We start from the raw sequence: 15,377 nt of genomic DNA on the forward strand, positions 1-15,377 counted from the left end.
CAGTGGGATTTAATCTGCAATAGAGCTTCGAGTACCATTACGTTCTCAACAACCCTTAAATGCTCAGTTTTGTTTTAAAAGTTAATTCTGTTGTTATTTCGTATTTTCTCCACTTTCAGTGGCAAGCCTTCCAGTTCTGTCTTCTCTTCCTTTTACTTCCACAGCACCCAGGAATGGAAATTTCATCCCCATATTGACTCACTCAGTGATTCAAAGTTGTAGACTTTTTCTTGTAATTCTCCCATGTTATTTCTTTCAGTGGCTTACTCTCCTACAGCCCTGAAGACCCATACATTTTCAGCAGCACCCATTTGACGCCATATTACAAGTGCTATGTGTTTATTGATTCCCACAGATTGCACACAAATGCACTTACTGCAAAGAGATCAGGTGGTTACAGCAAGGATACAGTAAGGTTAACCCACGTGGTTAAAGATGCCCTCCAATGCATCTCATCCACATCCCGCACCTCCGCCCTCAGATCCCACCCCTCCAACCGTAACAAGGACAGAACCCCCTGGTGCTCACCTTCCACCCTACCAACCTTTGCATGAACCAAATCATCCAACGACATTTCCGCCAACTCCAAACGGACCCCATCGCCAGGGGTATATTTTCCTCCCCACCCTTTTCTGCCTTCCGCAAAAACCAGTCCCTCTGTGACTACCTGGTCAAGTCCACGCCCCCCAACAACCCACCTTCCCGTCCTGGCACCTTCCCCTGCCACTGTAGGAATTGCAAAACCTGCGCCTGCACCTCCTCCCTCACCTCCATCCAAGGCCCCAAAGGAGCCTTCCACATCAATCAAAGTTTTACCTGCACATCCACCAATATAATTTATTGTATCCGTTGCTCCCGATGCGGTCTCCTCTACACTGGGGAGACTGGATGCCTTCTAGCAGAGCGCTTTAGGGAACATCTCCGGGACACACACACCAATCAACCCCACCGCCCTGTGGCCCAACGTTTCAACCCCCCCCCCCCCCACTCTGTTGAGGACATGGAGGTCCTATGCCTCCTTCACCTCCGCACCCTCACCACCTGATGCCTGGAGGAAGAACACCTCATCTTCCGCCTCGGAACACTTCAACCCCAGGGCATCAAGTGGACTTCACCAGTTTCCTCATTTCCCCTTCCCCCACCTCACCCCAGTTCCAACCTTCCAGCTCAGCACCACCCTCATGACCTATCCTACCTGCCTATCTTCCTTCCCACCTATCCACTCCACCCTCCTCTCTGACCTATCACCTTCATCCCCACCCCATTCACCCATTGTACTCTATGCTACTTTCTCCCTGTCCCCACCCTCCTCTCATTTATCTCTCCACCCTGCAGGCACTCTGCCTCTATTCCTGATGAAGGGCTTTTGCCCGAAACGTCGATTTTCATGCTCCTCAGATGCTGCCTGACCAGCTGTGCTTTTCCAGTACCACTCTAATCTAGAATCTGGTTTCCATCATCTGCAGTCCTTATTTTTACCTACAGTAAGGGCAGCCAATATAACAAGGACAATTTTGTCTTTCTGCAAACAATACCAATGTTAAGATATTCAGTCTATTCTAGTTAATCAATATTTTAATGGATTGTAATCTGACATGATTTGTTGCTTTTAAATATGTGTTGAGATGGGAGTCAGTGGTAGGAAAGTGGAATGACAGTGGAGAGCATGAAAGGAAATCACTACCAGTAATTCGGAGAACACTGGGCTCATTATATATAATAGAACAATTATCTAGTTACGAAACAATAATTTCTCAATGATTGAACTTATTGTTTAAAATAGACAAGACAATCTTTAATAATCTTATAATATTTAGAGTACTCTCTTCCATTGTTGTGAAATTGCTTGGCTAATTTCACACCATCCTAGATTGTGGGTGGGAGTGACTGGTATTCTTAATCATAGAGGTAAGCATTACAAAATTCTTATCATAAAATGAAATGTATGTTTGCTTCAGGTATCTTCTGAAATGAAGTGTGTGCCTAAAGACCCTGCTTTAATACAAAATTGGTTCAGATATTGGACAAACAATGAACTTTACCTATTTGTTCCTGTCCTAAAGTGTTGTATGATTATTTTAACCATGTCCCTGTGTTACAGAGAGCTCAGGAGGATGAACTGACAGTGATTCACAAATATTATGAGAAGTCAAAAGAGGAAGAAATAAAGCTCCTGGATAAGCCAGAGCAGTAAGCAATTTACTTTTGATATACTAGTTAAAACAGTGTTGAAATTCTGTACTTTCAGCAGCGAGCTGCATTTATGAAGAGCATGGGTTAGAGAGTTGGGTGACAATATGGTAATGCCTTCTGTACTCTGTGCAGGTAAAACTTTCACACTGGCTTAACAAGAACATAGCTTGTATGTGATCATCAATTGTATTGTTGAATTGTGAGAATAAAATATTTAATGTCCACTTCCATGCTTTTGAGCAAAATAAAAATAAAATATGATATTCAGTACACAAAAGTTAAAGGATATCAGTTAGTAGTAATGTTGGGTTAAAAAAAGCTTAGTTAAGTTTCAGATTACTTCACCAAACACTGTACGATGTTTTTGTGATGGGTGTGATTATACAAAGACATTATTTTACTCAGCATAATAATATTGCCTTTAAAAACATTAACCATTTAATATAACTTGCTTTAACACATCGATTTTTATTTTAGTATTAGCTTATGACATGTCAAAGTCTAAGCATATTTATCTTGATACTAAATCGTATTGAGTTTTGCACCATGTAATTTTCTCAATGATTCTCTTTCTCAACCTTTCCCTTTGCCTGAGGTGTGGTGATCCTCAGGGTAGAGCACCACTGGTAGTCACACTCTAATGAGAGAGCAGACTGGTAGGACCATGGTGACTTGGCCTTTTCAATTATTGACTATTCGCGCCACAAACAAATTGTGTCAATTTTTTAAAAAGAAATATTCTGCATCGATTAGCCTGCTTGACGATAAACAATCATAGCTTTGTCTTAAAAATTACCTCAGTTGGGACAGTTGATGTTATGCTCCCTTGTGTACAAAGTGTAGTCATTCAGCAATTATCCAAAATTCATAATTTTATTTTTGACTACGCTACTTTAAAAAAAAACTATTTTTCTTCTCGTTGGAATCATCTCAAACTACTGCCTTGCCCTTGATTACATGAGGGAGTGATCAGCGAACCACATGTTTTTTTCATGTGAGAATTCTTATAGTGAAAATTATTTGTGTAACTAGTGTTCACCAGATCAATTATGCACAAAGAATAATTTTGAAGAGCTAAGCTTCCTGTTTTAAAATCATTGTTTTCCACAAGTTCCAAAGGATGCGATATGTCTTGCTTTCCTGTTGAATCTATCCCTGGCCCTATGAAAATTTCACAGAGCAAACATTTTCCTCTTTTCATATAATTTTTGCTGCTGTTCAGATATTTTAATTCTCTGCTCTGTAATTTGCTGGCAGGCATCATCAGGCCTCAAGTTGGGGTTTGAGTGTGCAACAGTAGCAAAGACAAGGAGCGAATTGAGGCGAAGGTGAAACAAGGAAGTTGGGAACAAGGGTCTGAGTTGGGCCTTTATGCTTGTGTAGTCAGAAGGATAGAGCAGGGTGCTCCCAGGCTAAGCAGGAAGACAACTGGTAAGGTTTGGGTTGAACATCGAGTAGGAGCAGACATGGAATGTCTTGATTAAGAAGAACGGAATTTAAAAGATTTCAATAATCAGTTTCTACTCATGATCATAAACCTGTGGATAAAACTTAAAACTAAATTGTCAACAACTGCCCAGCCAAGTCAACTGAAGTCCAAAAGTTAAAATGTGAATGATCCTTGTAGCAACAACCTGAAAAAAAAATCTCCGAGAACTTTCACAAAAGTTGCTCATGTGACAAAAATATTTTGAATATTGCTGAAAAGAAAGGTATGTTGCCAGAGCTTTTGGTTTTGCACTCAGTGGAATAAATGCGAAAAATTATAAATTTCAAAACATTTTGCACTTCATGGGAAAGAGTGTTCTAGTTGTTCCCATGGAGAACCAGGGAGTAATACCTCACCATATTCAATTTGTCAACAAATCAGCATCTGTCTTCTCCTGTAATATAATTCAATATGATGGTTTCAAACTTGGCATTCTTGCATTTGTCCTGATGAACACAAAGTAGAATGCTTCGGCAACACGACTATTTTCAGTAACATTTGAGTTCATGAGCAAAAGAAAATATTTTAAGCACTTCTGGGATGAACAAACTTTTCAATCTTTCAGGATGATCTTGAAGCCTCTGGAAAATGAAGATTATTCTCCTGAATGTTGCAATTTATGTTTTTTTTTTAAAAGATCTTAGAACCTTTTCTTTCTTGTGACTGACCAAGAAGGCAGTGACATAGTCATGTGAAGGAAATAATGGGAATGATAGCAGACAAGAGTTTGGGAAGCTTACATTAGAAAGAATTCCAAATATGAAGCTGACATCCATGACTATGCAAACAAAGTTAAGTGTCCCCGTGAACACATCTTCTTTGTAGGTACAAATTAACTAAAGAAACAGTGGCATGCTACTGAATTGAAATTGAAACAATTTCACCAATTTCATCATGAATTAGCTGAAATGTGTTCATGGCAAATTCAGAATTTAGTGAAGCAGATTTCTCTGAGATATGCAAAGTGTGTCCCTACATAAAGTTAACCTTAATTCTCCCAGAAATTTGACAAGAAGTAATGACATTGGGACAACTGGGACTCACTTTCACAGTGTGCCAAGTTTCCAGTGGTATTTCCAGGACTAGCAACGTTGTGATTTGGAGGCACCAGTCTTGGGGAAATGACGTGCAGTAGAATAGGTTTATTTGTTTTCTTCTGGAGACATCAGGAGGAGTACTGCTGCTGCTTCTGACATCAAAAGGCTTTTAATGAACAGCCGTTTTCTGAATTGCTGATGGGGCTGCTGAAGACACAGAAATGCAAGTAAGCTGCAAAACCTGATGAGGACAAACAAATATTGGGATAGTTGTTCATTTGGACCATTTATTTGGACCATCCAGGTCCAAGATGAGACTTATTTCAAGATTGAAATGAAGTTGGAGTTCACAACTGGTGGCCACCAGGAGCCCATTAATAAAAGACACCAACTAATTTAACAGTGGCCTGAATACCCCTGTGGATCGGAAATGAGCCCCTGCCTGCTAAATTAATTTTAGGCCCATAAAAGCAGGCACAACAATGTTAAATTTAGTTCCATATAGTGATCAATCAATCACAATAAAGGGTATGGGTATGAAATTACCAATATAAAGGCAACTAACTTTTAGCTACTTGTTGCACAACAGCTTGAATTAATCAGGGCACAGGCTTTCACTCATTCTTTAATAATTAGTCCATCTTTACTCTGCTGAGTTAGTGATTGCAGCATTTAGAACCTCGCTTCTTGGAATTCAAAATCAAAGATGTATACTTAACAGCCTTGATAAAATATTAATGTCATTGCTTTTCTTACACTGTATTTACGAGTCAATTTGTAAAAAAAATCTAAATCCCTTTATCTGACACAAGTCACTTCTCACTTTTCAATAGGTTCTTGTATGAGTTATCACAGATACCTAACTTCGCTGAACGCACCCACTGTATCATATTCCAGTCTGTTTTCATGGAAGGAATTTCCACAATACGACGCAAAGCAGGGAATGTTCTCCACCTTAGCAAGGTATGATTATCGTAGTGAATCCAAAAATATTGACTTGCCCTCAACCACCTGCTCAGATCTGTTTTATTTTATTTGGTTTTGAATTGAGGCTGACAATGATGCAAATATATTTGTTGCCCGTCTCTAGCTACAGGTGATGGTAGTGCATATTTGTGAACTACTGCAGCCCATCTCATAATGTTATTTCACTTTATATTTCAGTTTTTCATGAAATATAAGGATTTAGAAGAACTATACACACTTCTATGCAAACTGTGTTGAAAGTTCTTTTTGCAGGAAACACATGTTGTCGATAAAAGAGAACCAATTGATATAATTATTGACTTCCAGAAAGCATTTGATAGAGTGTTACATCAAAGCTTACAGTGGAAAATCGAAGGTCATGCTGTCATCTGGTTTAGAATACTCCCACATTGCCTGGATGGGTGCAGCTCCAACAACACTCTAGAAGCTTGACACCATCTCGGACAAAACGGCTCACTTGATTGGCACCTCATCTATTCTCTTCACCACCAACACTCAGTAGCAGCAATGTGTATTATCTACAAGATGCACTGCAGAAATTCACTAAAGATCCTTAGACAGCACCTTCCAAATCCACAACCACTTCCATACTTAACAGCCTTGATAAAATATTAATGTCATTGCTTTTCTTACACTGTATTTACGAGTCAATATAGAAGGACAAGGGCAGAAGATACATTGGAACACCACCACCTGCACATTCCCCTCCAAGCCACTTAGTATCCTATCATGGAAATATATTTCCGTTCCTTCGTTGCTGGATCAAATGCTGGAATTCCCTCCCTGAAGGCATTGTGGGTCAACCTACAGCAGGTGGACTGCAGTGGTTCAAGAAAGCAGCTCACCACGACCTACTCAAGGGCAACTAGAGATGGGCAGTAAGCTGCTGGCCAGTCAGCGATGACCAAATCCCATGAGTGAATGAAAATAAAGTGTAGAACAGTTGGTCCATCTGATGCTCTTTCTCACAGCAGTCAGTTGGATTCTATAATTTAAACTGAGCTGAAAATGTGTTGCTGGAAAAGCGGAGCAGGTCAGGCAGCATCCAGGGAACAGGAGAATCGATGTTTCGGGCATAAGCCCTTCTTATGAAGGGCTTATGCCCGAAACGTCGATTCTCCTGTTCCCTGGATGCTGCCTGACCTGCTGCGCTTTTCCAGCAACACATTTTCAGCTCTGATCTCCAGCATCTGCAGACCTCACTTTCTCCTTCTATAATTTAAACACAGGCAACACTTTTCCAGCTGCTGTCAAAGGCTAAGTGTGAGGGTAGGATGCCAGGTAGGTATGGGTGCAATGTGCCAGGTAAGTCAGTGGTAGATGGGTAGGGTGCCAGGTGGGAAAGAGATATGATATCAGGTGAGTAAGATTCTGGGCCAAGTTTTGAAGAGGCTGGGTAAGTGATGGCATGTTTAAGATTGTGTGAGGTAGATGAGAAATATTGAGTCGAGTGGGTCAGGGTTCTAATGAGGTGGCAGAGCGTGGGGGGGGGGGTGGTTGTGTCCAGTGGTAGGGAAGAGAGGAGTGTCCGATTCCGTAAAGGGAGCGGTATCATGTCACATAGAAAGGATGTGTTCACGACTGATGCTGGTGCTCACAGCAGAGAGGAGGGAAGTTGAGTTTGGATGGGAGGGGGTAAGTTTGAAGGGAGGCTTAGGGGACATGAATCCAGTGGTGGGTCAGGCAGAGTGGGGACCAACAGTGCGTGGGGTCAGGTCTTGAAATGGGCAAAGGTGACCGACAGGTTTGTAGGGGTGCAGCAAGAGGTAAGAGTCGAAAAATGTGGTGCTGGAAATAGCACAGCAGGTCAGGCAACAACCGAGGAGCAGGGGAGTCGATATTTCGGGCATTAGCCCTTCATCAGGAATGTGGAGGGGGAAGGGGGCTGAGAGATAAGTAGTAGTGTGGGGACGGGGCTGAAGAAAAGTAGGTGCACCTCTGCTCTGTACCTCCCCCAACCGCAACCACAATGAAGGTAGATCCCCCCGGTCCTAACATTCCACCCCATGAATCTCCAGATACAGTGCATTATACCCTGCCATTTTTCCCACCTACAGTCAGACCCCACCAACAGAGATATATTTCCTTCCCCACCCCTATCTGCATTCTGCAGAGACTATTCTCTCTGTGACTCCCTCGTTAGACCCACCCTCCACTCCTAGCACCTTCCCTTGCTGCTGCACGAATTGCAAAACCTGTGCCCATACCTCCTCCCTCAGCTCCGTCCAAGTCCCCAAAAGATCATTTCATATCCAGCGGAGATTTTCCTTCACATCCTCCCACCTCATTTACTGCATCTGTTGCTCTTGATGTGGTCTTCTCTACATCGGAGACACTGAGCTCCGACTCAATGGTTCAGGGAGCATCTCTGGTCCCCTCTGGTGGGGTCCCCTATACCCCACTGCCCTGTGGCCAACAACTTCAACTTCCCCTCCCACTCCCCCAAGGACATGCAAATCCTGGACTTCCTCCACCACCAAATTAAAGCCACCCGCAAACTGGAAGAAGAACGCCTCATCTTCTGCCTTGGGACCCTACAACCCCAAGGCATCAACACTGACCACCAGTTTCCAAATCTTCCCAGCTCCCCACCTCATCCCAGATCCAACCCTCCAACTTGGCACCTCCCTCTTGATCTGACCTACCTGTCTATCTTCCTTCCCACCTATCCGCTCCCCACCAACCTATCACAATCACCTCCTACCTGCATCTATCTATCTCCATCCCATCTACCTTCTGCCCCAGCCTCACCCACAGGACCACCCTCCCATTTATATCTCAGCCCTCTTGCCCACCACCCAACATTCCTGTTGAAGGGTTAAACCCAAAACATCAACTCTCTTGCTCCTCGGAAGCTGCCTAACCTGTTGTGCTTTTTCCAGTGCCACATGTTATCGACTCTGACCCACCAGCATCTGCAGTCCTCACTTCCTCCTCCTTGCAATTCGGGAAAAGGTCAAATGCAACTGGGGTAAGAAGTGTGGGGGTATGGGCTGCCCATCTGGATGGGGTTGCGTTGGAGGGAGTTAAGGGTTTTGAGTCTGGCGATGGGGAAAACATATCTGGTCCTGTGGGGGAAAGCTGGATCTGGAGCACGGTGGGAGTGGAATAATGGGTCTGTTGTTGGGATGATGATGAACATGAGTGTTAGGTCCAAGGCGTAAGAGGGTGTCAGTCAGAGTCTGGGCAAAGGTAGGTTTGTGGAAGAGTAAGGGTTCAGGATAACGTGTAGTTGTGTGAGATGTGGTGAGTTGGGGATTCAATTGAATGGTAAGGGGTTATACTAGGTTTTTATTAGTTTAAGTTTTCTTAAGTAATTATTTACCTACTGAAGCAGAGCTTTCTGAATTCTCCAAATTAAATTAATACTTTTGAAAAATTCCAGGCATAGGGGAATTATCCAACAGGATCTTCAGTTTCCTAGGCAATTCCTTCACGGTGTGCTATGCTGGGAATTCTGCAGGATCCCTTGCGTAGCTCCCATCTACATTTTAGCAATAACTATATGGACATCGGAATATCAGGGTCCTTGTTCAAGGAAGGTTGCAAATACATTGGAAGCAATTCAGAAAAAGTTTCCTAAACCTGGAATAAGTTGACTGTCTCATGAGGAAAGTTGGAAAGGATGGGCTTGTAGAAGTTCAAGTGGTGACTTGATTGTACCATTTAAGATCCTGTGGGGATTTGACAGGGTAGATGTAGAGATGATGTTTCCTCTTCCAGCACAATCTAAAATGAGGGCTCACTGTTCAGTAATAATTAGGGATTGCCCATTTAAAACAAGGAATGGGCGGGGAAGAAAAAAAGTGTCCTTGGAACTCAGAGCAACCATGATCTAATTGCAAACAATGGAGGGATATGGACCAAGGGAAGGCAGAAGGAATTAGTTTAATTTGGCATCATCTTCAACACAACATTGTGGACTGAAGGACCTATTCCTATGCTGTACTGTTTGCTGATCTAATTGAATGATGGACTAGATTGGATGGGCTGAGTAGCTTGCTCATAATCCTTGTTTAAAGACTGTAAACCAAGTTGCTCCATTCCAGCCCTTGCTGAATCCCTTGTTTGTTAACTTTTGTTTTTATACTTTACAAACCTGTTCTCCCAATCATTATCTGTTCACATGATTTGTCAATGTTCATATAGTGGGGCTAGTTTATTGTCACTTTGTTGAGTGTACTTTAGGAATATTTACCTTGAAGTTTAAAATGTAAAATTATTCCAAAATAAAAACCAATTGTATCATTTTATCTCTGTTCTCAAAGACCTGCAGAGATTGGCTCTTTCTGTAAATAAGAATGAAAATTGCAGCACCGCTCGTGAGCTGCTACAATATCATGAATGACTGAATGTTCAAAGAAAACAAGTACTTCACTGACTAGTAATTTCTTCTGTGTAGACTTTGACAGATCACAAAAATGTGAAGATTGTTCTTGGACTCATCCTAGCTTTTGGAAATCACATGAACGGTGGAAACAGAACACGTGGCCAGGCTGATGGATTTGGTCTAGAAATTCTTCCCAAATTAAAGGATGTCAAGAGCAGGGTATGTTACATCTCAAATTCTCACCGTAATCAAAGCCAATGAACAATAGCTGTCTTACATCAACCTCTGTACATGTGTGTACTAGTAGATTGCTGAAAATTTTAATGCCTTTAGTATTTTACAATTTTATTGGTGAAAAGAGAGTTCATATATCTGTGATTAAATCTGACATCTGTAACTGAAACTCAGCAGTTTGGTCATTGTACCTCAATTTGATTTGAGTTGTTTACTATTGGATTTTGTTAGTACTTTGACTAGAAAGTAGCTTTTTATTCCAAAACGAATTTTGCAATTTTTAATAGAGCAAGTGAAATTGTGTGATAATGTTTAGAGAAAAGATTTAGTTGCCTATTCTTCAGAGTAGAATTCCGGACCTGTAGAAACAGTTCTGCATTGCATCTGGGATAAGTACAGTTTGGGAAAGTGGGAGTCTTTGATGACACAAGGCCAATTATCAAGTAGGCCCTTTTCCAAAACTCCACCCCAGATGTTCCTTGACAAGTGGAGAACATGTGTACAGTGCACCAGAGCTTTATATAAATGCAGATAAGTAATAACTGACTAACGCATGAAATCCTGGGATCTACACTGTGGACATTGTAGCAAGTAGTTACAAGCCAATCATGTTTTAGTGTTTCAGCAACTGACTTCCTAAAGTAATTAAAGGGATTAAATTAGCCCTTTCATAATTGGTATCTTTGCCTTGAGTGTTCTGCCACAGAAGGCTAAAGAGCAAAGGAGGAATCCCAGGTAAAGCCACTCATAGCAGGAGTTGACAGTCTGCATCTGCCTTTATCCAAGCATTTTCATGATAATTCCAGTTGCAACTGGCTAGCAATGTTTAAGAACTGGCTTTAAACGTTTATGATCAACATAATAGCAGTTATTGAACTGAGCGATCTACTGTAGACAACTTCCACCTTCAGAATATTCTAGATATGCATTTGTAATGCCAAGGCATGCAAAGGTATGAGACAAGATGGAAAATTGGATTAAAATCATTAGGTGGCTGTTTTTGACCAGCATGGACATGATGAGGTGAAGGGCCTTTTTCTCTATTGTAGGTCTCTCTGACTCTAATAACATTGCTGCTACGTTTTCAGCTTGCTATAGGTTTGTGATTTTGAATGCCTAAAAGGGACTGTAGAAAATTAATGAGTAATTTCTCAGAGCGAAATGAATGTATAATCGCCAATCAAACATTGCAAGCTCAAAGGAAACAGTAGGAAAATAGGAAGGTCATCCAGTTGTATATTTTCTGTTCACTCATGGGACGTGGCCATTGCTGGCTGGCCAGCAGCTATTGCCTGTCCCAATTGCCCTTGAGAACGTGGTGGTCAGCTGCTTTCTTTAACCACTGCAGCCCATGTGTTGCTGTTAAGGAGGGAATTCCAGGATTTTGACCCATTGACAGTGAAGGAACAGTGATATACTTCCAAGTCAGGATGGTGAGTGATTTGGAGGGGAACATACAGGTGGTGGTGTTCCCATGTTTCTGTTGCTCTTGTCCTTCCAGATGGAAGTGGTCATGGATTTGTATGGTTCTGTTTAAGGATCTTTTGTGAATTTCTGATGTACATTGTGTAGATAGCACTGGGAGATGCTTTAACAATTCAACTATGGCAGGGTCACAAAGAGCATTATTATCTGTTGCAAGCTATATGATGTTCACTGCTGTAAAGGTTTACAATGGAAATGGAGGACAAACTGATATTGAGAAAAGAGCAGATTTTGATGCTGTAAAGGCCTCAGCTTTATGTTTCCTTTAATTTTGGACTAAAAGGAAGATGCTGCTTTAAACCAAGAGGGGTGCAGAAAAAAAACCAAAGAACTGCGGATGTTGAAAATCAGAACCAAAATCAGAAATTGCTGTTACTACTGAGCATTGGTAGTTAAGGGACTGATGTGCCACCAAATAGGCTGCTCTGTCCTGGATGATGTCAAGCTTCTTGAGTGTGTTGAAGCTGCCCTCACCCAGGAAACATCTTGTCCTGTATGATTCTGTGAACAACACCTTGACTGCACTGTGCTATTAGATTCCCTAGTGCCTAGGGGATCAATGCACATTTTCGAAAATCTGAGGTCATAGGTGGATTCTCTCTGGCCACCTACGAAGATACTGCTGGTCAGTGAACAGTAACACTGAATTGAAACATCAGTGTTTTCTCTGCTGGGTGTGGACATGATGTTTTAGTTGTAAGGCATAATCCTTGCCACTTTTTGAAAATGGAGCTAGGATGCCAAAGTATTCTCTTAAGCCTTGGTTATTGGCACCCTCACCCATGTTTTCGTGCACTGCACAGAACACACATGTAATGAAGACCATATAAGGAGGATTCTTTAAGGCTGTAGCATTTCATCTGGAGGTAGCACTTCAAGTGACACAACAGTTTAGAAGATGCTTTCACAATTCAACTATGGCAGGATCACAAAGAGCATTATTATCTGTTGCAAGCTATGCAATGTTCATTTCTGTAAAGGCTTACAATAGAAATGGAGGACTAACTGATATTGAGAAAAGAGTAGATTATGATACTGTAAAGGCCACATCTTTATGTTTCCTTTCATTTTATATTAAAAGGAAGGTGCTGCTTTAAAACGAGGAGACTGCAGAAATAAATCGAAAAGAACTGCAGATGCTGGAAATCAGAAACAAAAACAGAAATTGATAGAAAAACTCCGTAGGTCTAGCAGCACCTGTGGAGAGAAATCGGAGTTAACGTTTCAAGTTGAATGACCCTTCCTCAGAACTCTCAAGTGCTGCCAGACCTGCTGAGCTTTTCTAGCAATTGCTGTTTCTGAGACTGAGTGCAGAAAGGTGGCTGCGGTTTTGGTTTAAAGTCATGTACTGGAGCAGATTGTGAGCTGCGTACAGTACTGCTGTGCAGCCAATGGGAAGCTCCCAAAATACCAATTGATCTGCAGATGAATAGCACGCACTTCCAGAAGCTGATGCTGCACATGGACCTCAGAGGTCTACGCAACAGCAAAAAACATTACAGAGACCATCATGCCCTGACCAGGTGATGCTGGTTTGTGTGGAACCAGTCCAGCAGAAACACTTCACCGGCAAACAAAAAGCAGCAACAGCTGTTCTCCAGTCCACCTTCCTCTGTAAATTCCCTTGTTGAAAAGCAAAAGGGAATATCAGCTTCAGAGCCACTGAATCAGGTAAACTCTCAGCCAGTGAATGAAAGACTGAACACTGGCTTGCAAAAGACCTTGTGTTAACATCAAAGAATTAAAAGTGAGAGAAAGAAATCAATTAATCAATTCCTGAGGGCAAAACTGGTAGAACTTCAACAGAATTTTATTTCCTTGAGTTTTTCTTATGCCCTTAATTATCATGTCTTGTCTGCCTTTGTGTGTCTAGGTTATGGACCAAGTGCAGGTAAATGGGATTACTAGTTTGGTGTCTGTTGGGCATAGACAAGACAAGGTGAAGGGCCTAATTGTGATCCGTATGACTCTATTCTGTACCAATGAAAATGAATCCTTCAACAGATTTGAACTATTGTGCAATTGATTACCTGATCTAGTTTGATGTGAGAGTGATTCGGTGAGTTTTATCATTCAGCTCCCATTAACAAGGGGAGACAATGGCCTGGTCATATTATCGCTAGACTGTTAATCCAGACACCCAGTTCAGGGGACCTGGGTTTGAATATCACCATGGCAGACGGTGAAATTTGAATTCAGTATGTATTTAGATTTAAAAGTCTAATGGTGACCATAAAACCATTGCCGATTATTGTAAAAACCATCTGGTTCACTAATGTCCTTTAGGAAAGGTTTCTGCCATCCTTACCTAGTATAGCCGATATGTAACTCCAGGAGAAAGTGAGAACTGCAGATGCTGGAGATCAGAGTCAAGAGTGTGGTGCTGGAAAAGCACAGCAGGTCAGGCAGCATCTGAGGAGCAGGAGAATCGATGTTTTGGGCATAAGCCCTTCATCAAGATTCCTGATGAAGCATTTATGCCTGAAACGTAATTTCTCCTGCTCCTCAGATGCTGTCTGACCTGCTGTGCTTTTCCAGCACCACACTCTCGACTATATGTAACTACAGACCCACAGCAATGTGGTTGACTCTTAACTACCCTCTGGGCAATTAGGGATGGGCAATAAATGCTGGCTTAGCCAGTGATGCCCTCAATCTATGGAAAAGAGCTAATCTGCTGTCTGCTCATAGAATTGCAGTGACGAATGGATTTCAGTGGGCCGAAACCTTGTGTGACATTGATGAGGTGGATTAACTTGTAGGCTGAAGATTCCTGAGCAAGAATATGATGGCGATCTTTTCTACGTTGACCAAATAACTATGTACGTTGGGAGATTGCAGTTTTCACCATGGAAATGGGCAAATGCTTCCCTAAAATCCAGTGACACATGGTTAACCCTGAACTAGTACTAGATATAGATTATAGACCTTGAATTGTTATAGTTGAGTCGAAGCACTAGTGAAGCTCATGAATTTTGAGCTACTTTATTTGAGTTAATGGGATTTCATTCCTAGCTATATGTTAAAAAGCTTGTCAGCACAATGCAATAACAAATCCTGCAGTGCCACAGTATTGCAACTAAATTGGTGTGGCCTCACCTCCATTAGCATGGCTCATTTTTCCTTCACCTTCCTTGCTACGACGCTTATTGTATCATTTTGCTTTCTAGTCAGAGCACATAACACATAAGATCTGAAGTAGTGTTGCACTGTAGTAGTCTTAAATTTTTGTCTGAATTAACAAATCTCACCATCTTAAGTAGACAGCAAAATTTACTGAATCCTTAAAGTTATAGGTATTTATAGCATCGTAGAAAAGGTTGATCTGATGAACCCACCGTGGTCTGTAGTGGCTGGAAACCAGCTGTCTGGCAAATTCCCATTGTCAGTGGCATTTGTGGGACTTCCAACACTTCCAAGTGCATATACAAGCATTGTAAAATGTGTGTTATCCAACACGCACAGGGAACATGTGGCGCCGGTAAATCAAAAATGCTGATTAATGGGATATCCTGGCAGTGTGACCTTTAGCCTCACCATCTCCTCCCATAAACGTCTTTGTTGTGCAATTTAATCCCATGTTAATCTGACTGAAATGATTTCACAAAGCCCTCTATTTAAA

At 41.7% G+C, this 15,377-nt stretch overlaps 1 protein-coding gene across 5 annotated transcripts in view; it reads left to right on the forward strand.

Moving 5' to 3' along the window:
• fmn1 (formin 1) overlaps window positions 1-15,377 on the forward strand; it is a 367,109-nt gene that overhangs the window by 211,680 nt on the left and 140,052 nt on the right. For all 5 annotated transcript variants that reach the window (XM_043697987.1, XM_043697990.1, XM_043697988.1 and 2 more), the window contains 3 exons: window positions 2,102-2,190; window positions 5,553-5,682; window positions 10,109-10,255. In XM_043697987.1, the coding sequence (XP_043553922.1) occupies window positions 2,102-2,190; window positions 5,553-5,682; window positions 10,109-10,255 (366 nt within the window). The remainder of the gene's footprint in view (window positions 1-2,101; window positions 2,191-5,552; window positions 5,683-10,108; window positions 10,256-15,377) is intronic.

This window comes from Chiloscyllium plagiosum, chromosome 10, assembly GCF_004010195.1.
Source record: "Chiloscyllium plagiosum isolate BGI_BamShark_2017 chromosome 10, ASM401019v2, whole genome shotgun sequence".
Lineage (NCBI taxonomy): Eukaryota > Metazoa > Chordata > Chondrichthyes > Orectolobiformes > Hemiscylliidae > Chiloscyllium > Chiloscyllium plagiosum.